A 21,632-nucleotide genomic window follows, 5' to 3' on the forward strand; every position below is an offset into this window, starting at 1 on the left:
CCATTCATCAGTTGATGGCCTGGCTGTTTCCAGAGTTTGGAGTTGTAGATAATGTTGCTGTAAACACTGGGGTGCACAGATCCCTTTGAGTTCACGTTTTTATATTATATGAGTAAATAACCTAGTAGCGAAATTGCTAGATTGTAGGGTAGTTTTTAACTTTTTGAGGACCCTCCATACTGTTGTCCAGAGTGGCTGCACCAGTCTGTATCCCTACCGGTGGTGTGGGAGGGCCCGCTTCCTCCACATCCTTGACAACTCGTTTCCTGTGTTGATTTTAGCCACTGACAGGTGTGAGGTGATCTCATCCTGGTTTCGGTTTGTATCTCCCTGAGGAGCGATGTGGAGCATCTTTTCATGTGTCTGTTAGGCACCTGGAGCTCTTCTTTGGAAAAACGTTCATGTGTTGTGCCGGTTTTCCACATCTTTTCTTCAAGTTTATTTTGTTAGGGGTGCTTGGGTGGCTCAGCTGGTTGAGCATTTGATGTTGACTCAGGTCGTGATCTCACCATTTGAGGTTGAGCCCGATCAGCACGGAGCCTGCTTTGGATGCTCTGTCCGCTCCCCCTCCCCCTGCCCCTCCTCCACTGTGCTCTCTCCCTCAAAAATAAACAAACCTTAAAAAATAAAGTTTGGGGCGCCTGGGTGGCTCAGTCAGTTAAGTGTCTGACTTCGGCTCAGGTCATGATCTTGCGGCTTGTGGGTTTGCGCCCCACATCAGGCTCCGTGCTGACAGTTCAGAGTCTGCTTGGGACTCTGTGTCTCCCTCTCTGCCCCTTCCTGCTCAACTCTGTCTCTCAAAAATAAACATTAAAAAATTAAGTTTATTTATTTTGAGAGAGAAAAGTGCAGTGGGGGAGGGACAGAGAATTCCAAGCAGGCTCCTTGCTGTTAGTGCAGAGCCCGATGTGGGGCTTGAACACCTGAACCATGAGATCATGACCTGAGCCAAAATGAACTGGACGCTTAACTACCTCGCCACCCAGGTGCCCTGTTCTGCCCATTTTTAAGTGGATTATTTCACTTTTGGTGTTAAGTTGAATAAGTTCTTTATATTCTTTGGGTACTAATCTCTCCTCCCGTTCAGGAGGCTGACTTTTAGTTTTGTTGGTGGTTTCCTTCACTGTGCAGAAGCTATTCTGATGTAATCCAGGACTCACGCTTTCTAGTTTCAAAATGTCCTGCAAAGCAACAATCAAGAGACAGCTACCGAGAGCCCAGAGTTAACCCCAGACACCTGTGGTCAGCAGAGTTTCAACAAAGGTGCCAAGAACAGAAGACAGAATGATCTTCTTGGTGACGGCACTGGGGCAGCTTAAGAGTCATGTGCAGAGTGGAGCTGACTGCACACCAAATACAAACATTCACTCGAAGTGGAGAAATCTGTAAGGGCAAAATTAAGTAAATCAAATTCTCGGAAGAAAACAGGTGTATTTCCATGACCTTGATTCACCAAAGGACTCTGGGACAGGATGCCAAGAGCACAGGCAAATCAAGAAGATATGGTGGATGTTGCCAGAACAGGAAGCTTGCTGCCTGAGAGCCACCACTGAGAAAGTGAAGACGGAACCCATGAAACGGGAGAAAACATTCACAAACCATTTCCTGATGGGGAACTGAGTTCTGAGTGTACAGAGAACTCTGACAACTCCGTAAGGTGACTGAATCAAGTCCTGGACACAGAACCGGGCCGGGAATTTCTCCAGAGCCCACGCAGATGAGCAACGATGCAAGTGCACTGGCCGTCAGGGAAATGCAAGGCCCAGAGGCAGCAGCTGGTGCCCACTGGCCGCTGGAGTGGGCGCTCCCTGGCACTGGCCAAGGGAAGACGTACCACCTTCTGGAATGCACAGGACGGCATAGTGACTCTGGAAGGGCTGGGCAGCTCAAACTCCCACATAAATGCACATGGCGGGCATCTATCCCGGAGAGCGAGGCTCCCTCCACCCCGAGTGTGGGGTGACCGGTCACCTGCAGGAACACGGAAGCAGAGCATGGACCCCCGGATGAGTCTCCCAAGAGAGCCCAGGCAGATCCAGCCTGAGGGCTGTGCAGACTCCTCTACAGAAAGCTCTGGAAACAAGAGTGGAGATGAAGGTCAGGCTGGTGGCCGCCAGCAGGGGGAGGTGTGGGTGTGAAGGGTGGCAGGAGAGGTCCCTGCATGGAGGCAGTAGCCCTACACGTGGGTTCCTATTCTGGGTGTCCTGGTAACACAAACCAGTTATAGATGTCATCACCAAGAGTAATAGAGGACACAGGGACCACTGTGATGTCTCAAGACTGCAAAGGGATCTGAGCGTCTCCAGTGAAAGCCTGTGGTCCTGAGTGGACAGGACCAGCTCCACACCCCAACCCTCATCCATGCCCGTCCTTCACTGCATGATGTCCGCCCTGCTCCCACATCTTGCCTACACTCAGGGACACGGGCTTCAGAGTCCTCTCAGCTGCTCCTCCCTCTGGCCTGTGCAAATGACAAGTGCCAGAGGCTCCCCTCCACCCATACCCCAACGCCTGTGGGAGCTGTGCGGTTTTGGGAGACTGGACTAGCTCTTCCAGAGGGACCACTTTGGAGATGGCCCTTCTCCCCGCCCCGCTCTGAGCTGCTGGGGGCAAATGGCAGCATGTGGCAGTCACCCTGCTTTTGCAGCGGAGGATTGGGGAAGGGACAGACTACTGGGCGGGGCAGGGATGAGGCTCGGGCCACTCAGGGACAGGGTGCATCCCCCTGGTCTGGAGGTGATGGTAGCTGCATCCTGTCAGCTGACTGCACCTGTCCCCTGTTCCAGAGCCAGTGACACTGGTCAGCTGGGGTCCTTGGGGGTCCTCCACTCATCTGAGACCACAGTACAGGCAGGAGGCGTCCCCCAGGACGCCTGTGGTCAGTGCCCACACCAAGATCAGAACCCCAAGCCGTGTCCTCAAAAACCCTACAGGCCTGACCCAGGAAGTCCTCGCGGCCCAAATGCTGGAATCCCAGGACCCTGGGTGTGGACCATATGGTGTGAACAGCAGGTGGCTCTGTGTGAACATGTGGGACAAGGGGACCTGGGGAGGCAGAGAAGCCGGGACAGACAGGCCACCATGAGAGCAGGGTGGGTGGTGGCAATGGTGACAAAGTCTGGGACACCTCCTGGTGTGGACACTGGAATTCACTGTTTATTGCCCACAAGAGAGCAGGTGCTGCGGGCCAGCTCCCCCACGATGCAGTCCAGGTGAGCCGGGTCCCCCAGGGCGCAGTCCAGGTCACTTGGCCAGGGCCCCCAGGGTGCAGTCCAGTCTATGGACCGGGTCACTTGGCCAGCTCCTCCGCCACTGCTTTTCGCATCTTGTCCTTGAGGTAGGCGCCTTTCTGCCACTCAGACTTGAGCTCCAGCCACTCGTAGTAGGGGACCTGCGGGGGGGGGGGGAGGGGCACCTGTGCTCTGCCCGCTGCTCCACACCTGGCCTCCCCACCCTCCAAGCCCACGAAGCTGCTGAGTGTGGCTGTGGAAGGAGCTGCCGGGGCCTGAACCCCTGGGGCCAGGAATCTGAGAATCTGTGGCACCTGATGACAACTTTTTCATTTTTGAAGTAAAAAACAAAAACCCACTGAGATACCAAAACCACAAGAAGTAACTGTGACAAAACCCTCACACGGTGTCTGGTGCTCCTGGGTTCCCCGGCCCCGGGGCGGGCACTCGTGGGGCGCAGACCTGCTCTAAGAGCCCTGAGCAGACGCTTCAGGGCTGCGGCCACAGGGAATCTACGAGGTTCCGGGGTTCCCTTCGTCTTGCACAAAGGGGCCCACTGGACTGGCGGTACTCACGTCCACCACCAGGAAGCCGGCGGCCCGCACGTGACGCCGGGCCAGGGCGAAGCGCCCCAGCAGGTCTCTGCTCCGGCTGCTGAAGTTGGGGAACTCCCAGCGCAGGAACGCCAGCCTGGTGGGGGAGGGGCAGAGCGTTAGGCATCCTCCCGGGGGAGGGGGAAGGATGAGGGGGGGCACCAGAGAAAAGCCAGAGTCCAAGGCTGGCCACAGGCCACCTACCTCTTGGCCCCAGGGGGCAGCGGCTGGGTCCCCGAGGGAGGAGTGAGATGTGGGGCTACAAAGTCTCTCAGGGGCAGGAACTGGCCATCCGTGTCCAGCAGCACCTCGGCATCTAGGGAGGGGCACGGGTGGACATGGAAGGGACCGTCCCTGGGGCACAGAGACCTTGTCCTGGACAGAACAAGCCCCGTGCCCACCACCAGGGTAGTGCAGAGAGGGCCTCACCCAGAACCCAGCCGTACTGCGTGGCCACTGCGAAGCTGCTCCTGCTGGGGCTCCCCAGCAGCCCCCGCAGGGTGTCCCGCAGTTCCTTCTGCAGGGGTGTGGCCTTCCCATCACAGGCCAAGAGCCAGGGCGCCCAGTCTGAGGCCGGCAGGAGGGGGCCCGTGTACTCAGGGTGCTCTAGCTGTGCAGTGGCGCTGATGTGCAGCAGCTTCTGGAAGGTGCTCTGGTCCTTTGGGGACTCGCTGCCTGAGGCAGAACGAGAAGGGAGGGTGAGCCAAGGCCGACGCTGGGCCAAAGAGGGGGGCCAGGCAGGGGACAGTGACACCCTCGATCCCAACTGACTCTGAACTTGGCATCATCGGGGCAGAGACAAGATCATAAGGGCCACGCACATGGAGAGGCAGAGGGATGGAGGAACAGACGCCAGCCAGGTGAGCTCTGGGCACCGTCTCACTGCTCCGGAGCCCCCTCCCTGCCAGGCCTGAGGCCCCCAGACCCCTGGGGTCAGGGAGGGGAGGGGAAGCCCCAGCACTCACCCAGGAACCGGGCATGCATTTCAGGGCAGAGCACCGCTCGCAGCGCCTCCCCCTGCACCTGCTGCAGCACGCACAGTGCCCACACCACATCCACCTGCAGGGCCGGGTGCAGGCTCCGCAGCTTGGGCCCCAGCTTCTCGTTAACCTGGACAGGGGCGGGGCGGGGAGGCTCTGCTCAGCAGCCGCATACCTCCTGGGCTGGAGGCAGTCGCAGCGCTGGAATGGCTTGGCTGCGCTGAGGCTAGAACAACTACTGGGAGCAATCCTGGCTGACGTTCTTGGCCAGGCTTGGAGCCCCCCCTTCCCCCAGTAGAAAGTACCAGAAACCTTCTTCCTCACCCGGGACTAACGGACAGCACAACATGCAGCAGGACTTTCCTGCTGCCCCTCCCAGCAGCAAGGGCCTGTGGCACAAAATCACAGGCCCCTGGGGACAGGGATGGATTTCTGGCCCTGGGAGAACTTGGGAGAGTACAAGGAGGGCAGTGTCCCCGTGGAGGCCCAGGTGCACACGCGAGATGTGTCACGCCTGCGTGGGCCTGCTCGGGCCCGCTTTGCATGGTGGTGTGCCAAGGGTTCAGAGCACCAGCGGGACAGTAAGGGAGAACCAGTGGCCCCCTAGCCCTGCCTGCGGCGAGTGAGCCACCCGACACCTCCCGACCTGTGCACACGACCGCACAGCAGGCATGTAGAGGACCTCACATCTTTTGTCCCCAGACCATCCCTGTGACACAGGGCTCCAGCTCCCCTCTCACCCCTGAAGCCCCCGGGTCAGGGCCCCCCTCTCTTGCCTCCACACCCAGGTGGGTGAACACGTGCACAGACCATACCAGGCTGAAGAACTTGTCCTCTCGCTCGGGACGGAAGTTCAGGTGTGCGAAGGCCAGAAGCACGTTGCACAGGTGCGGCACGGTGACGGTGTGGGCTTGGTCTACGACATGCTGGGCCGGCCACATGGGGTGGAGGACAGAATGAGAGGGGCCCTCCCACAGGGCCCACGAGCCCGCAGCTGCCCGGGGGCCACCTGGACAGTGTGGCAGGCCAGACCTCCCCCTGCTCATTGCCCCCACCCAGAGACCGGTGGTAGTGTCACAAACGCCCTGGGTGGTCTGTGCAGCCTCAAGCCGCTGCAGGTAAAGTTAAGTGTCTCTCCTCGCTGTTTCAGGGGATGAAGTTTAGAGTCCTGAGCAAATTCCGAGCCTCACGGTCCACACTACGTCCTGCTATAGCCACCCGAAGACGGATGGAAACTCCTCCAGAGCCCAGTGACACGACGGAGGACACCGTCCTCACCCGCCATTCTCCACTGCCCACAGAGGCCGCGCCTCTATGAGTGAGCCGGGTAGGAAGTCCCTGTTCATAACCGGGGAGTGTCCGGGGCGGCCGTGCCTCCCCGGTGGAACGAGCAGGGTCTGCCCGGCTCACCTGGGCCAAGGCCTCGAACAGGGGCGGGCTGAGCCACTTCAGGAGGGCGAAGGACTTGGCGCCACGGGCCACCTCGCCAGACGTCAGGCTGGGCACGTGGGGCAGCAGGTCGGCGGCCAGGCGTTGGAGCACCTGGGTCTGGTGGAAGCCAAGTTTGCCTTCGGGACAGAGCGACCCCAGGGTTCACCTGGTGAGGGTGGGCAGGCTGCTCTGTCCTCCCTCCACCCCCGGTGCCTGGCCTGGAGCTCCAGGGGCTTGGTGTCCGTGACTGAATTTATCCCTGAGGCCCAGCACAGAGGATCAGGGCCCATGAGCCACGGTGTTCCTGTGGCAGCCTCTTGGGCCGGTGCCTGCCATGGGTGGGCGGGCACCGAATTTGACACGGCTGCGGCCAGCACGCCTCCCTTCTGGCCGCTCCTCATGGGGAAGGCTCACCGTAGGCATAGGCCAGATCCAGGAGCATGCCTTTTGTCAGCGGGAATGGCTTCTGGACCAGGTGGTAAGAGACGGCACGCAACAAGGGCACTGAACGCCGGTTCTGAGCCGCCAGCGTCACCAGCACCTTCCGCAGCTCGTCGGGGCCGAAGCGCTCCACCAACTCCAGGCACTGTCAACCACAGCCCTCAGGGTCAGCTCGGCGGCCCAGGCCGGGGATCCCATGCAGCGCCGCCCCTGCAGGACAGCGACTGGACCTGAGCTCAGTAACCCAGTACCCCGCCGTGCGGGCCTACTCGGTTCTCAGCCGGGGCACCCCTGGGCCCGAAGTGGCCTGTCTGCAGCCAAACTTATCCCCGGGTCCCAGGGCAGGGGACCCGGAGCCCATGAGCTGCGAGCTTCCTGTGGCAGCCACCTGGGCCAGCTCTCGCTACAACAGGAGCGGGGGCCGAATTTGACTTGACTGCCGGGGGCGTGTGGCACATCACCAGAAGTGTTAAGCGGAGCCCCCTTGTGAGCGCGGCTTAGGCTCTGCCCTACCCCCGAGGCCCTCCGGGGAGAGGAGGAGAGCCGGCAGCCCGCTAGCTAGGTCCACTGTCAGCTAGGTCCACTGTGTGGCCACGGGGTGCGCCTGCAGCTGCCCGGGGCTCCTGCCGCAGTACCTTGTCCTCCAGGCGGTTCATCAGCGGCTCAGAGAGGTGCCCCGTCTTCGCCATCAGGGCCACCGCAGTGCGGCCATCATCGATCTCCGTCCAGCGCCGCTCTAGGTGCAGCAGCAGCTCAGCCAGCAGCTCCGGGGACTCCCGCATGTGCGTGGCGCTCGACTCGGCCAGGAAGGCCAGGTGCCTGTACTTGAGCCTGCGCAGGCGCCAGCGGACCTCCTGCTCCACCGAGCGCAGCTCCCTGCAGGCCGCGGGCAGTGCCAGTGCATACAGGCTGCGGAGCAGTTTCACGAGGGTCCCGTGCCACACAGCACTTATCTGGTGGGGGTTGGGGGGGAAGGGGACACACACGGGGCAGTCACAGCCGGGACCCCACCTGCCCTGGGCTGGTCTGCAGCCCACCACCAAGTCTACCTCCTGCGCCACCTGGTCAGCCATGCAGGGTCACCCGCGAGCAAGGGCCCCTGTGTGAGTCAGAAGATTTCCCTTGAGGGGAGACCACAGACACTCGCTGTGGCTCCGTGTGCCCAAACCCAAGCAAAACCGTGGAGTCCAGAAGCCAGGGGAAAGCATGTGGGACAGACTCCGAACTAAGAGTTTTGTCAACCCGCTCGTTCTGTTGCTTGTAGCGACGGTAACAGTTTTTAGGTGTTACAGACCCACTGGCCCTTCTTCAGAAGCAGCGGCCACATCGCATCTGACAAACCCCGAACCCTGAACCTCTTTTCTCCCACAAAGCAGTCCTAAGGTTTCTGGAAACTTAGTTTCTTGGGAATGCGACCACCGAGGACAGCAAAGGTGACATCCTTACAGAGCATGCCCAGGCATCAGCACCCCGCCAACCCCCACCTTCCAGGGCTGCTGCTGACACCAGCCAGCACGCAGGGGCGCGCGTGAAGCTACGTGAAAAAGCGCTTGATATGCGGGCAGAGAGAGGCCAGGTGTCACAGAGTCCTGCCTACCCCACACTCCCTGGCACCAGCGAGGAGTGGGGCGGAGGGGGGAGTGGCTGGCCAGCCACCTGCTGCCACCGGCACCGTGTCAGACACCGGCACGCCGTGAAGCTTCACGCTGGGCTCCACGACGTCCCCAAAGCCCCAGTGCGCACGGCAGAGCTTCCCTCTTCCTGGGGGCCTGCCTGTTTCTGAACAACGGGGCCCCCTGTTCTCAGTGTGTCACAGTCCGGTGCAGGACCCCGCGGTCCAGGTGCGACTCCACCTGCAGCATGCAGCCTCTGCCCGTTAGGGGGTGCGGGGGGGCTGAGTGCAAACAGGGAAGGTGGCGTGGAGGGGCTGGGCAGCTGGAGACACGCATGCTCCGTGACAGCAGGGACACTTTCAAATAAGAGAGCCTGGCCACCATCCGCATTACCTATACTCTGGTCCCCACTTGCTTTCAGCTTACGACTCTGTTACAAGGTTCACTCTCGTCTCCCAGAACTTGCTTCGGTTCCGTGTGAAATGTGCACTGACAATTACAGGCTTACAGCCTCGGAACAAGAAGGGACTCAGTGAACCGTCACCAGCTATGGCATCACCAGGAAGCAAACTGGTGCCCTCGTCTCCCAGAACTTGCTTCGGTTCCGTGCGTGTGAAATGTGCACTGACAATTACAGGCTTACAGCCTCGGAACAAGAAGGGACTCAGTGAACTGTCACCAGCTATGGCATCACCAGGAAGCAAACTGGTGCCCTGACCCCAGCACACACCTCTAACTGAAGCAAGAGGTTCCAGGATGCCATGCTCCCCTTACCACACATGCATTCTGGCATTTTCTCCATTACCCTATCTCATTAAAACCAGCCAGCCACATCCACTACTCTCACAGCCTCTGGTTTGGAAAACACTGTTAGTGCAACCGCCACCCCGATCCATGCCTCTCCTCCCCATCCTCTCGGACAACTGAATACAGGGTTCCCTGCTCAATGTCGGAAGCACGGCTTCTTCCCGGTAGCACGGACCAAGGCAAGGAGTGAGGGCCGACGCAGCCAGTGCCACGGGCCCCTGGCACTGGAGCGAACAGCCTGGCTGAAGGGAGTCCTTCCTCAGCCAGCCCAGAGAGGGCCTGAGGTCTGACCACCCTGCCCGGCTGCCTGGGATTCCCCGTCAGTCACCCCACATCCCCTGGCAAGGGGATGAGCACCCAAGGAACCGGGTGGAACCAGTGCGGCTTCCTGTGCTTCTGTGTCCCCTGTGCTGCTGAAAGGACGGTGGAAGGATGGCAACATTCACCTAACGGGACCGCTCTGAGATCAGTGGGGAACAGCAAGCAAAAGTAGCCTAAACTCTATATAACAAAAACTTCTCACAGGACGGAGAGAACTAAGCAAGGCAGCACAGTTCCCATCTATACCTGCAAAGTGACTGGCTGCTTTGGACTCTGGTGCCATTGTTTTCTGCATGGGGAACCCTGAGAGAACATTTTAGAAACCCACCTGGCTGTCAACGAGATGGAGAAGCTGCTGAAAGCGGGCATCCTGCACGAGCGAGGCTCTGTCTTCCGGCTTGTCAGACAGCAGGCGAGAAAGCTGGATAAGCATGAGGGCCGCATGGCTCTCTTGCAGGCAGCGACTGTCACTGAGCAGCTCCAGAAGCTCCTCTGGCCGGGTGGCCTTCTCAATGAGCCGCTCCACCTCCTGGTGCTCTGGACAGGGGGCAGACAGTTGTTCCTTCTCCACAAGCCCCGACAAGGGGCCTGGGAAGTGGGAACTGGGGCAGGTGGCTGAGAAAGTCAGAGTCCTATGGGCCACGCTGGCAAGCCTCAGTCGGCCTACTGGAGCCACCACAGGGGCCAGAAGGGTGGCCTCTCTCAGGAGGCACGCGCATCGCTTCACCAGGCGGGCTGCCATGATGGCCTGGGTGGCAGGGAGGGCAGCTTCCTAGTGAACAGGTCCAGGTCCAAAGCCCTGAAGAGGAAAAGGAGAGAAAGGGGTGATGCAGGCGCAGCTTCTGAGTCAGAGATCCGAGAACACGGCAGGTGACACAACGTTGTGGCCACTCTCCACACTAGCCAGAACCTCTGCTTTCTGCCTGCCCCATACCCGGGGCAGAGGCTTTTTGTTTCGCTGTAGGATGGAACCAAATGCCAACCCCAGGAGCATTACAGCTAGGGCTGGAGAGCACAATCGCCTACGGGGTAGTTCAACCATTCAGATCCCCAGGTTCAGCCCCGGGGTTCCTAGGTGGGAGTCTCCGCAAGATCGGACAGTGTCCTTTCATTTACTTTAAAAGTAACCCAGGATCAAGAATGATGGACTTCCAGAAACACAAGACGATATTTCACATCAGACTGCTCCTGGAAAGCCCTGGACGTATGACCCACATCCCGCAGCCTCACAACGTGGCTCAGAATGACCTCCTGGGTTTACTCCCTCATCCCGACAGGCCCTGCACCTTCAATAGACCCGGCCAGGGCGACTGCCCCCCACCCCCAGCACAGCACCCACAAAATCACCCATCACCTCTCCACACCCAGGCAAGACGTTGCCTCCTCCAGGGGTGTGTCACATATCCCGATACTGTTCAGTCCTGCCCGCCTCTGCGATCAAGTGACGGGGTCCGCGCGCCTGCCAAAGCAGAGAGCGTAGCGTGTTCGACCTTCGGTTTCCCGGAACCCGGTCGTGGCCAGCGCATTATTGCCGCTGTAAAACGCTTAGTCTAATTACACAGCATAAGAGGCTCAGGAAGAACACCGGCCCCAAGGTAACAGCCCGCACCCCGCTGAGCCCGGTCAGACGGAAGCCGGAAACAGTCACGACCGGTCGATCCCACGATCTGGGGAGCGAGCTGCGGTCCAGGAGCGAAACTGGGCTACACCGGCCCCGAAGCTCCGCCCGCAGATGCAGACCCCGCACCCGCACCAAGGCGCGGGGGCCTGCGCGCTGAGACGCGAGGGTCAGCGCGCCGCTCGCGGGTCACCATGCGGGATCGCGGTGGAGGTGCGCGTGCGCACACGGGCGGGAGCCGCTCCTTCCCCCACCTCGCGCCGCGCCCCGGCCCCCCCAACCCGTCTCCACCCCGCCAGCCCAGCCCCCTGACCCCCCGCGTCCCGGAGCGCCTGTCCGGTCTCCTCCAGCCGGCCACGCCCTCCGGCCCTCGGCACCCACGCCCCGCAGCCCCTTCCCCGCCGCCGGGAGACCTGAGCTGCCGCCGCGAGGGCCGCCGCTGACCTCCATGCGCGCCCGCACTGTCCTCGGACCACGCCGCGCGGCGCCCTCGTCACGTCACTCTGGGCGCCGCCGGAAGCGAGCCTCGCCTCGCTCCGCCCGGCCGGAAGTCACGCCACTACCCTTTCAAGTTGGATGCCATCTTTGCTGAGGGCACGCAGCCAGCTGGAAGTCACGCTGGCTGTTCCTTTCCGGACGGGTGCCATCTTTGCTGAGGGCGCGCAGTAGGCGAGGGGGAGCGGAGAGGAGAGCGTTGGGCAATTGGGGGGGGGGGGTGGAGGGGAACAAAGATCCCCGTTAGCGGCGGCCGGAGGCTCGGCGCCCTCCGGCCTGCACCCCAGCGTGTGGGGTGGCTATGGGGTGGACGGCGTCCAGGGCGGCCTGAGGTCCTGCAGGCAGTTTGCCCACATCTTGCCGGATTTTTTTTTTTTTTAATCTGGAATTTTATATGCAATCTTCTGATTTTTGAGAGTGTTGACGTTTAATTTTGAAAAAAATTAAAGTGCGGGTAAGCCAAGCACACGAGGCACCTGCAGTCCGTTTGCGGGCTTGATCTCCCTTCCTGCCACGCTTTTTCACTTTCTCTGAATTAGTAATTGCCTTGTTTTCTGTTGTTGGATTAAGATTCCACGTGTTTGATTTGGGAAACAAAGGCAAGTGAAAAATCAAATTCCCTTACTGCCTGTGGACAAGTCCTTCAAACAGGCAGAGTGACCTCTCTCTTTCCCTCCTTCCTTCCCTCCCTTCCTTCCCTCCTTCCCTCCCTCCTTCTCTCCCTCCCTTCTTTCCTTCTTCTTTTTAATTTGCTTTGTTTTTAATTTCTAAAAGCTTGTGTCTTGTCATGATTTCTGATATTTCTCAATGATGCAAGTCTCCATCCTGAGCACCTGATGGGCCCTCAACCTAAAAGCACTTGTCTTCGGGCCGGAGTTCGTTGTTGTTTATTCATATTCCCTTTCTTCCATTTCCTCTAATCTGGCTTTCCAAAATGCCCACGTTTGAATACTGGCTCTTGTACACCAATTTCTGGTTTTCCCTGGTTTTCCCATCCTGTCTTTGTTATTCTCTCATTATTTCTTTGCTCGACCTTCTGAGCTATTTCCTCCTTAGCTTCCAGCTCTTCTCCTGAAGGTTCCTGCCACACGTTTTTCTTTACTAAGAGCTCCTTTTTTGGCTTCTGAATGTTCCTTTTTACATTTTTTTTTTCACTATTGCGATCTTTTGTCTTACCCCTGTAAGGATTTTGATGATAGGGGTTTCCCCCCTGAGTTTTTCTTCTCCCTGTTTACTTGCTGTTATTTTTTTCCTCTTGCTGTTATTATTCGTACTGTTTTGGTTTCTGTTCTCAGATGTAAGGGTGGCGGAGAAGGAGCTCTCATTTGTGCTGGTTGGAACTGCAACATGGTGCCGTCACTTTTGAAGTTTACTAGTTTTTGTTTTGTTTGTTTTTTACAAAACTAAGCATACTCTTACTGTGCAATGGGCTGAATGTTTCTGTCCTCCAGGTTCATATGTGGAACCTAATGTTCAAGGTGACAGTGCTAGGAGGTGGGGCGTTTGGGAGGTCACTGGGTCATGAGAGTGGAGGCTTCAGAAGAAACCCCAGAGAGCCCCTGGCTGTTCCACCATGTGAGAACCCAGCGAGAAGTCTATACTACAGGACAGACATCCCCCCTCCACCGTGCCGGCACCCTGACCTCAGAGTTCCAGCCTCCAGAAGTGTGAGAAACAGGTTTCTGTTGTTTGTAAGTCACAAAGTTTATGGTATTTTGTGACTGCAGTCTGAAAGGATACCGTGCAGTCCAGCAACCATGATCCGTGGTTCACCTGGGGCAGGTGAAAACATATCCACACAGAAGCCTGCACACGGGTGTTTACAGCAGCTTCAGTCATAATTCCCAGGACTTGGAAGCAACCAAGGTGTCCTTCAGGAGGCAGATAGATAAATGAGCTGTGGTGCATCCAGATGATGGGATATTATTTAGTGGCGAAAAGAAAGGCGCCATCAAGCCATGAAAGGACATGGAGGAACCTTAAATGCGTGTTACTAAGTGATAGAAGCCAATTTGAAAAGTTTGTGCATTGGGTGATTCCAAGGACATGACATTCTGGAAAAGGCAAAGCTGTGGAGACAGTAGAGAGGCCAGCGGTTGCCAAGGGTTAGGAAGGATGGGAAGGATGAATGGGGAAGGATGAATGGGCTGAGCACAGAGGGTTTTTGGGGCAATGAAACTATTCACATGATACTGTGATGGATGGGCTATTACAGCTTTGTCCAAACCCATAGAATGTATACTCCAAGAGTGAACCGTAATGTGAACTGTGGGGTTTGGTGGTCGTAATGAGTCACGATGGGTTCATGGATCACAGCAAATGCACTTTTGGTGGGGGATGTTGAGACTAGGTGTGCGGAGGGGACAAGAGGTAGATTTCACTGTATTTTTCACTCAGTTTTGCTGTGAACCTAAAATTGCTCTAAAAAAATGAACATTAAGAAAAAGCAATGAGGGGTGCCTGGGTGGCTTAGTCAGTTGAGTGTCTGACTTCAGCTCAGGTCATGATCTCACAGTTTGTGGGTTCAAGCCCCATCTTGGGCTCTGCTGACAGCTCAGAGCCTGGAGCCTGCTTTGGATTCTGGGTCTCCCTCTCTCTCTCTCTGCCCCTCCCCTGCTCGCACTGTCTCTCAAAAATGAATAAGTGTTAAAAAAAATTAAAAGAAAAAAGAAAAAGCGATGAACACCCGTGCTGGCAAGGACATGGGTGAGTCTCAAAACGATGATGTTGAGGAAAGAACCCTTACGATGTAACAGTAGAAGGCAATTGCCCAGGTAAGAACCGCTCAAAGAATCTGAGTAGACGTTTCTCCAAAGAAGATACATGGAAGTCTGGGGAGCACGTGGACACTGCTCAGCATCCCTAGCCATCAGGAAGATGCAAATCAGAACCACGATGAGGGGCCCCTTCACACCCACTTTGGATGGCTGCAATTAGAACAACAGGAAAGCCCAGAAAATACCAAGCGATGGCGATGATGTAGAGAGATCAGAACGCTGAGGCAGTGTTGGGGGGCATGTGAAATGGCATGGCTGCTTTGGAAGACAGCTTAGCAGTTTCTTATCAGAGAATTACTGTGTGTCACTTAGGTGTATACCGCAGATAACTGAAAACAGGTCGGTGCAAAAACTTGTACGCAAATGTTCACAGAAGCGTTTTTCATAAAAGTCAAAAAACAGGCACAATCCAAATGCTAACCAATAGATGCGTGAACAAACACGACGCGGTATATCCACTGTGGGATATCAGTCAGCCCAAGTTAACCTAGAAGAACCTTGAAAACATTACACTTGATGAAGGAATCCAGACGGCCTACTCCCTGTGTGATTCCATTTGTGTGCAGTGTCCCCGAGAGGCAAGTCCACAGAGCTGGAGGTCGATTAGTGGTTTCCAGGGGGCTGTGGATGTTGGGTAAGATGGGGAGTGATGAATGGGTCTGGGATTTGTTTGGGGTGCTGGAAATATTCTGGGATTGGGTGGTTGCACTATTAACTGTGAAGGTATGGGGAGCCGGTGGGTTCTACACGTTAAGGGGTAAATATCCGTCATGTGAGTTGTATCTCAGTAAAGCTGGTACCTTAAAAAAAAAGTGGTGGGCCATTAAGAGGACTTGCTGGCAGTGAACCTCGCCGTCAGGCTGTTTTTGGGGAACCTACAGTTGCCATCTTGTTAGTTCTTTCCTCTTGGGCCAGAGCTGCCGACGTTTGGGGAACCTGATGGGGGGAGGATGGCTGGGTGGGGGAACAGACAGTCTCAGGCTTGAGCACACGTACCTTTCCTCTGTCGGGGTTCCTGTCGCTGTTGCTAGTGGGGGTTGTGAGGGGGGCACCTCCCCTGCAACGGCTGGGGGCCGGAGATCCCCGCCGAGAGCCCCTGTGCCACATGGCAGCCTCTCCCATGAGTGAGCAAACAGGAGGTCCCTAGAGGTGGTCTCAGCTCCGCCTCTGACCTCACTCTAGCGGGAGCAGTGTCGGGCCTGGGGGCTAATTTAGAGCGGCCACGGTCAGGTTTTGGCAGGGTAGCCCCACGCTCTGAGACTCTTGGTCAGGCCAGATGCCTTGGCCACACTCTGCAGAGAGGAGCTCCTGGCCTAGGTGGGGGGTGGGGAAATGTAGCGGCTCCGTTTTGCTGGCCGGTGGAGAGGATCTTACTTTGCGGGATGTGTTCAAACATGCTCCTGAGCTTCAAGCATGGCATTGCCTGGGCCACCAGAGGCAGTGGGCCGGATGGATCGGATGTGGGGATGTGGGGATGTGGGGATGTGGGGAAGAAGCGGCGGTTTTGTTCATTCTTGTCTCCCTCCCGATTCTGCTCCGTTAGAGCCCCTCCCTGTTCCTCCTCCTTACCTCCTACCACCCACCGTTTCCCGTGCCCCCTCCCAGCCTGGTGGGCCAGCACCAGGCTCACAGGAACACTGGTTGAGATGGGTTTGTCTCCCCTTGAGGGAGAGGAGGGATTGCTGGGAAGACCTCAGTCCTTCTGTCCAACACGCTTGCTGACGACGGATGGTGGTCAGGGGCATTAGGGTTGGCTGGTGTCCGGAGACACGACTGCTTAGAGGTGCCATACATGATGCGGCCTTCCTGGGCCTCCCTGGGGACGTGGGGCCGTCCTGCACCTGCTTGCCCTCTGCGGGGCTGGGTTTTGGCACACTCTGGGTGGAGCGCGTCCAGCCCAGCGCCGGGGGGAAACCCTGGGCACTGAGCCCCTCCCGGCAGACGTCACATCACTTGTGTTACTGCGGAATTCATCGCCTCCTGGGCAACTTTTCCCGAGAGATGTATGGAAGCTCCTGCCTGCCCTCCTCCAGAGTTCACCCCCCCCACCCCCACCCCCACCCCGTGTCTCTTCTCTCCTCCTGCTGTAAGCAGTCTTAGCTTTGCAGAATCACAGAGCCTGGGGACAGTCTTGGGGACTCTCCACCAAAGGGCTTTCCTCTCTCAGGAAAAGATCCTCCCTCAGGGCCTGCATGGACTCCTGAAGAGGAGGAATCAGAGCTGGTCAGCCTGGCCCCGGCTCTGCCCAGCACATGAACCTGTCCCTCACACGCTTTTCATGTATGGGAAACTGAGGCCAGGGAGGGCGTGGAGGGGACTGCCCAAGGGCACCTGGAGAGTGAGCACCCAGGGTTCCTACAGACACCTGAACTCCCAGTGCCTCTCCATCCTGCCTGGAGGCTCCCTCCCAACTGGGGAAGGATGATGAGCCCTCTGCCCTCCCAACCCCCAAATCCTGCCAGCAGCCAGGTCCCCAAAACCCACAGACTGACACATCCCCCCTTCTCCTTTGTCTTTCCCTTTTCCTGCATCATCCCTCCTCCTCCTCCATCCCTCCTCCTGCATCATTCCTCCCCCTCCTCCATCATCTCTTCTCCATCATCCTTCATCATCCCTCTTCCCCCTCCATTATCCCTCCTCCTTCTCCATCATCTCTTCTCCTCCTCCACCATCACTCCTCCATTTTTCCTTGTCCATTCCTCTACCTTATCCACTTTGGGGGGATGGAGCTTAGTGGCCTGGGCAGGAGATCAGCCTAGTAGGGCCCGGGAGCTCTGGGCTTGGCCGCCGTAAGCACGCGGTGGGAGATGGTGGAGGAGGGAGACAATTCCCCATGCCCCCGGGTCTTCTCTGAGATGGACCTCCAGTCCCTGAAAGCGATTGTCTTTAAAATATCTTTATTAACAGAAAGTCCTGGGTCTGGTGAGGCCAACAGATTAGGAGAGGACTGCCGTTGACTCTAATGTATGAGTCACGGTTTTCAGGGACAAGGCAAGGTCACACAGGGAAGCACTGGGTTGGTCAGGAGGCGGGGGTGGGGTCACTGTGGTACGGACCTCTGCTGTGGTTTCTGTGGAGAGCACCAGACAAGGGAGGGCAGGCGGGCTTAGGACTGGCTACTGTGAATAATTAGCATGCTCTGCTGTGGAAGGGCTGCCCCTAGCTGCCCCTGGGAGGGGAGGAGGGCTGGGGATAGTGGCCTGGATGGTAAGACCCCAGAGAGAAGGGGGTTGGGGCATGGGCTCTGCATCCTTTGATTTGCATTTGAAAAGTGTTCCCTTTACCCCATGGGAGGAGAGGAGTCCTGGGGCAGTTGTGGGGGAGGTGGGGGTGGGCTAGGTAAGTTGACTCAAGCATGACATCAGTGCCCAGTATGCCTGCGGGGCAGATGTTAGGGCACCAGGCTTACAGAAGCTGGATGTAGGGCTAATGCAGGGATGGAGGGGATGGGCGTTCTCTGCAGGGGAGGAGTTCTCCAGCATGGGGGTGGTTCACTCTGAGCTTGAGGAAGGGTGAGCTGGGTGGTTCCAGCTGCCCAGACTGGGCTCAGGCCCCCCCCCCATCCCCTTCTGGAACCCTGAATGGAAGCTGCGGTCATCTGCGGGCATCCTCGTGAAGACCGTTGGTGCGTATCTCTGGCACGGCCACCCCTTTGGGTTGCACGGGGACACACAGCCATGGTGGGTCCTAGGATGCCAGGTTTGATCCCTTGGTTCAATTAGGGGCCAGCTCTCTGTTGTGGGAGGAGCTCCCCCTTGTGAATAGCGGGGCTGCTTTGAGACTGTGATGTTTCTGCAGGGGTTTCTGGTCATCTGGGTCGTCTGGTGATGCTTGGCTGGAGGAACGATTACTTTGGAGTTGGGGATGGTGGGTTTCTAGTCCTTCTCTCCCCCCTGATGTGTTGACTAGCATTTTCCGCTAAGAAGAGCCTCCTCTCCTCTGCATGCTGGTGGCGCTGGGGAGGGGGGGGCAAGGTTGTCTGGGGGTGGCTGCAGGTTGGCTCCCACTTTCTGACACAGGGTGTCCCCCACGGCCTTGTTCTTTGTTCCCTCAACGGCGTCTCCCAAGGAATCCTGCTTCCTTTTGCTGGAGAATGGTCCAGGAACAAAATTCAGCCACTGGTGAAAGCCCTTTTTATTTGGGATGATCCGTCCTGTCTCCCTGGCTCCTGACATGTTGTCTGGCATGTGACAGGTGGCTTCAGTGTGTGCGACCTGGGGCCAGGCTGGGGGAAAGTGCTCCCCTGGGCTGGCTGTGCATGGGGGCATGGTGAGGAGCTCTGGTCTCTCTCTGTCCCCTTCCTGGAGCAGCGCTTCAACACCTTGTGGTTTCCTGGCTGATGCAAGTGTTGTGTGTTGTTTGCAAGGACTCCTTTCTCACGCCTGAGTTTAAGCAGATGCGGTGACTCTGGGGTAGGGGTCCCTCATGGCACGGGACGGGCTGGTGGCCTGGAGCCAACCGTGTGGTTACGTGGGGACTGAGCTGGTCAACAACGGCTTCATCAAAATGCCTACTAATGGAGCTTTGAGAAAACCTCAGGGAGCTTCCTGGTTGGTGACATGTGGACGTGCTGGGAGGTGGCACGCCCCAGCCCAGTGAGGACAAAGGCTCCTGCATCTCTGCTCCCACCTTCCACGTGTGGCCTTTATTTGGCTTTGCTGGTCTGTGTCTTTTATCACAGGGTGTGATCTGAAGTGTTGTGCCTTCAGAGTCCTGTGGGTCATTATCACAACTTATGGGAGCTGTGGGGTTCGTGGGACCCCAAACTGGTAGCTTGGGGTTCGTGGGACCCCCAGGACTGGTAGTTTGGGATTCGTGGGACCCCCCCCCCCGGGACTGGTAGCTTGGGGTTCGTCAGACCCCAGGGCTGGTAGCTAAGTGAGTCAGGGTGTAGGGCAGGTGTCTGCGGTGCTGGCAGCCTGGTGGGAACTTGGGGGGGCCTAGCATCAGAACCGCAGTGGTCTCTGGGGTGCCCCCTGGGTGTTGGGTGGGGTGCACGTGCTTCACTGCAGGTCCTAAACAGGGCTTCCTGGGAGCAGTGTCTGTGCGGAAACTCCCCATAAGCACGCCTGCCCTCTGCACACTGCCAAGTGGGTGGGGGCCACACACAAGCCGTGGAGAGAGGCCGTGGCAACCTCCAAGCCCCAGCCCTCCCTGCAGACTCCACTCTCTTCCTGTCCCCATGCCAGCAACGCCTCTCAAAGGGGCCAGACCCCAGAGGGCCAGAGCCCTGAGTGCCGGTGGACAGCCCGGAGCTCCCAGAGGCCTGTGTGCTTTGTCTGCCGCCCCTGCCCAGAGGTGCCCGGGACATGTGACAGACAGACAACAGAGAGACATGAAGCTGAGTGGGTTTTTATTAGCAGTAGGTAGGAAACATCTTGGGCTTTCTGGATCCGAGAGAGAAGGCTTTTGCCAGGCAGGCTCAGGTGGGTCACTCTGGGCAGCCAGGGACTCCTGGGGAAGCCCATCACTGAAGGGGGTCCTCTGCAGGGGACATGGAGGCCTCAGAGGTGCAGGGTGGGGGCAGGGGAGGGAGGGACGCTGTGTACAGGTGGGCCAGCGAGCTCTCCACACCCACCCCTCCCCGGCCCTCACCAGAGCCCACTGGCAGGAAGGTGGGGTCACAGGTAGCCAGGAAGCAATTTCCCAGCTCCCGAGCCAGGTCTCCTTGCAAGATTAAGTGGCCAAGGCACAGACCCTGCTCGGGTGGCCGGCCCAAATCCCGCCAGCCAGGTCTCTGAGCCGCCTTTGTCTGCCCGGCAGCCCCAGGGGCCAGAGGCTGTGTCCTTGGGGCGGGTCTGGGGCGCTCACCTGTCGCAGGGTCCAGACACCGCATGGCGCATGTGCTGAAGCAACACTTCCTGCTCCCTGCACACTGGCTGTCCACAGAGCACTCGGTGCTCTCTGAGCAGGGCTCGGGGGCCAGCGGGACGGGTACCCGGGGGCAGCGGCCAGCCTTTTGCAAAGGTGCTGCGGAGACACGGGCCAGTCCTTCAGGTCCCAGTGGCCCACCCTGCTGCTGGGTCCCGGCGGGGGCCCCCACACCACTGTGCGGCACCCTGGACGGCAGCCGAGCCCTCAGGGAGGGGACCCTGAGCGGAGCCCCGTGGCTGGGCCAGCAGGTGGGTGGGGTCACTGCCTGGTGGAGTTTAGGGGGCTGTGGGGCAGGCCACTGAGAGGGGGTGTGGACGGTTCCTCCCTCCACCAGACAGGGTCTGGCGTGGGGCACAGGGGTGACTGTTACCCATGACGGGGAACACTCAGGAGCGGCTGCAGGGGCTCCTGGGGCAGCATCTGATGCCTTGGGGGCAGTCATCATCGGTGCTGCAGGAGACGACGCAGGAGTCCTCCTCCAAGGAGCTGAGCTCCGGGCACATGGCCTGCCCTGCGCACGGGACAGGCAGGTGGGTGGGCGCCGCTCCCAGGATGGGAACCTAGCACCCTGACACGCCGTTTCTTGTAAGGAAAAGAATCTGCCGGAGCGTGATATGCCTGCCCCAGGCCCGCGACAGCAGGTGGGGTTAAGACCCAGGGGGCCAAGGACAGGCCCCCCCACGCTCAGCTAGCTGTCTCACAGTGGCCTGGGCCCTGCCGCATGGGGGTCTCCGGGCAGAGCCCTGCCCTGCTCTTCTGCCTCCTCTGCTCTGCTCTGCTCCTCCGGTCCCGGTGCTGTCCTGGTGCGTGTCAGGGAAGCGCCTCTGAGACAGGGAGGTCGGAGGGCCCTCCTGGGTGCCCCCTGGGGTGGTAGCTGAGGCCTACCTGGCACAGTGAAGGCCAGGGCCGCGGCCAGGGCCACGGCAGCCTCCAGGGCGAGCAGGACCAGGGCCAGGCTGGCAAGACAGCGCATGGTGGCCAGTGGCAGGCCGTGGTGGATGGTGGCCAGTGGCCCCGGCCCCGCTTTAAAGGATGCAGTGGGAGGAGCCGTGGGGGAGGAGAGGCTGGTGCCTGCCCAGCCACTGTGGGGCTTCCGACTTGGAGGGGCACCAGGCTGGACAGCCACTGCGTCAGGGTCACGTTTTAAAACATAGAAAAGTTCCTGATAAGGTGGGTGATTCCACTTCCTTATGAAAGCACTGCCAGTTCATAGCCAGGATCAAACAAAGGACTGACCAAGGAGGGGGGCAGAAGGGCATGATGGGTGGTCTTCGCGGTTCACAAAACCATGTTGCATTTGGGGGGGGTCACTTGGACAGTACATCTTGAACATTCTCATCACAAGAAAAGAGTGTTTGTCAGGAGGTGACGGAGGTAATGAGACATTGTGGGGATCACTTCCCAAGGTTTGCAAACATCAGTCACCCGAAACCAATATCCTCTTGTGGATGA

General features: G+C 58.4%; 2 protein-coding genes and 2 non-coding genes across 9 annotated transcripts; all 4 read right to left on the minus strand.

Annotated features, from left to right (window-relative positions):
• Positions 1-1,416: 1,416 nt before the first annotated feature.
• Positions 1,417-11,523, minus strand: TBRG4 (transforming growth factor beta regulator 4). Of its 6 annotated transcripts, none has more exons than XM_042963035.1 (12): positions 11,448-11,523; positions 10,797-10,875; positions 9,745-10,215; positions 7,311-7,628; positions 6,649-6,820; positions 6,214-6,371; positions 5,619-5,729; positions 4,789-4,933; positions 4,253-4,498; positions 4,028-4,139; positions 3,806-3,920; positions 1,417-3,391 (listed from the first exon to the last, which is right to left on the minus strand). In XM_042963035.1, the coding sequence occupies exons 3-12, from the start codon at positions 10,156-10,158 to the stop codon at positions 3,290-3,292; spliced, it is 1,893 nt and encodes a 630-aa protein (XP_042818969.1). In that variant the 5' UTR covers positions 10,159-10,215; positions 10,797-10,875; positions 11,448-11,523; the 3' UTR covers positions 1,417-3,289. The 6 variants fall into 6 exon arrangements, with proteins under 6 accessions (XP_042818969.1, XP_042818952.1, XP_042818981.1 ...); XM_042963018.1 differs by having other exon boundaries at positions 10,781-10,875; XM_042963047.1 differs by having other exon boundaries at positions 4,270-4,498; positions 10,771-10,875.
• Positions 6,470-6,603, minus strand: LOC122236814. Its single transcript, XR_006215061.1, has one exon. It is a non-coding gene; the product is annotated as a small nucleolar RNA SNORA5 (small nucleolar RNA).
• On the minus strand, positions 6,981-7,116 carry LOC122236815. Its single transcript, XR_006215062.1, has one exon. It is a non-coding gene; the product is annotated as a small nucleolar RNA SNORA5 (small nucleolar RNA).
• Positions 11,524-19,658: 8,135 nt separating the features above from the next.
• On the minus strand, positions 19,659-21,153 carry LOC102962281 (whey acidic protein-like). The gene is given in 4 exon segments (XM_042977372.1): positions 19,659-19,790; positions 20,118-20,276; positions 20,551-20,691; positions 21,066-21,153. Coding segments are annotated over 4 exon segments (405 nt in total). The 3' UTR covers positions 19,659-19,773.
• Positions 21,154-21,632: the final 479 nt, after the last annotated feature.

This window comes from Panthera tigris, chromosome A2, assembly GCF_018350195.1.
Source record: "Panthera tigris isolate Pti1 chromosome A2, P.tigris_Pti1_mat1.1, whole genome shotgun sequence".
NCBI classification, from domain to species: Eukaryota; Metazoa; Chordata; class Mammalia; order Carnivora; family Felidae; genus Panthera; species Panthera tigris.

What these genes read in the sequence shown, in the direction of transcription:
- TBRG4 (XM_042963035.1), bottom strand. Translation starts at nt 10,158, where the DNA reads ATGGCAGCCCGCCTGGTGAAGCGATGCGCGTGCCTCCTGAGAGAGGCC. An exon ending in GGATCTGGCCTATGCCTACG is followed by an intron (nt 6,372 to 6,648) that starts GTGAGCCTTCCC and finishes TCTGTCCCGAAG; the next exon opens with GCAAACTTGGCTTCCACCAG. An exon ending in AGGACAAGTTCTTCAGCCTG is followed by an intron (nt 4,934 to 5,618) that starts GTATGGTCTGTG and finishes GCCCCTGTCCAG; the next exon opens with GTTAACGAGAAGCTGGGGCC.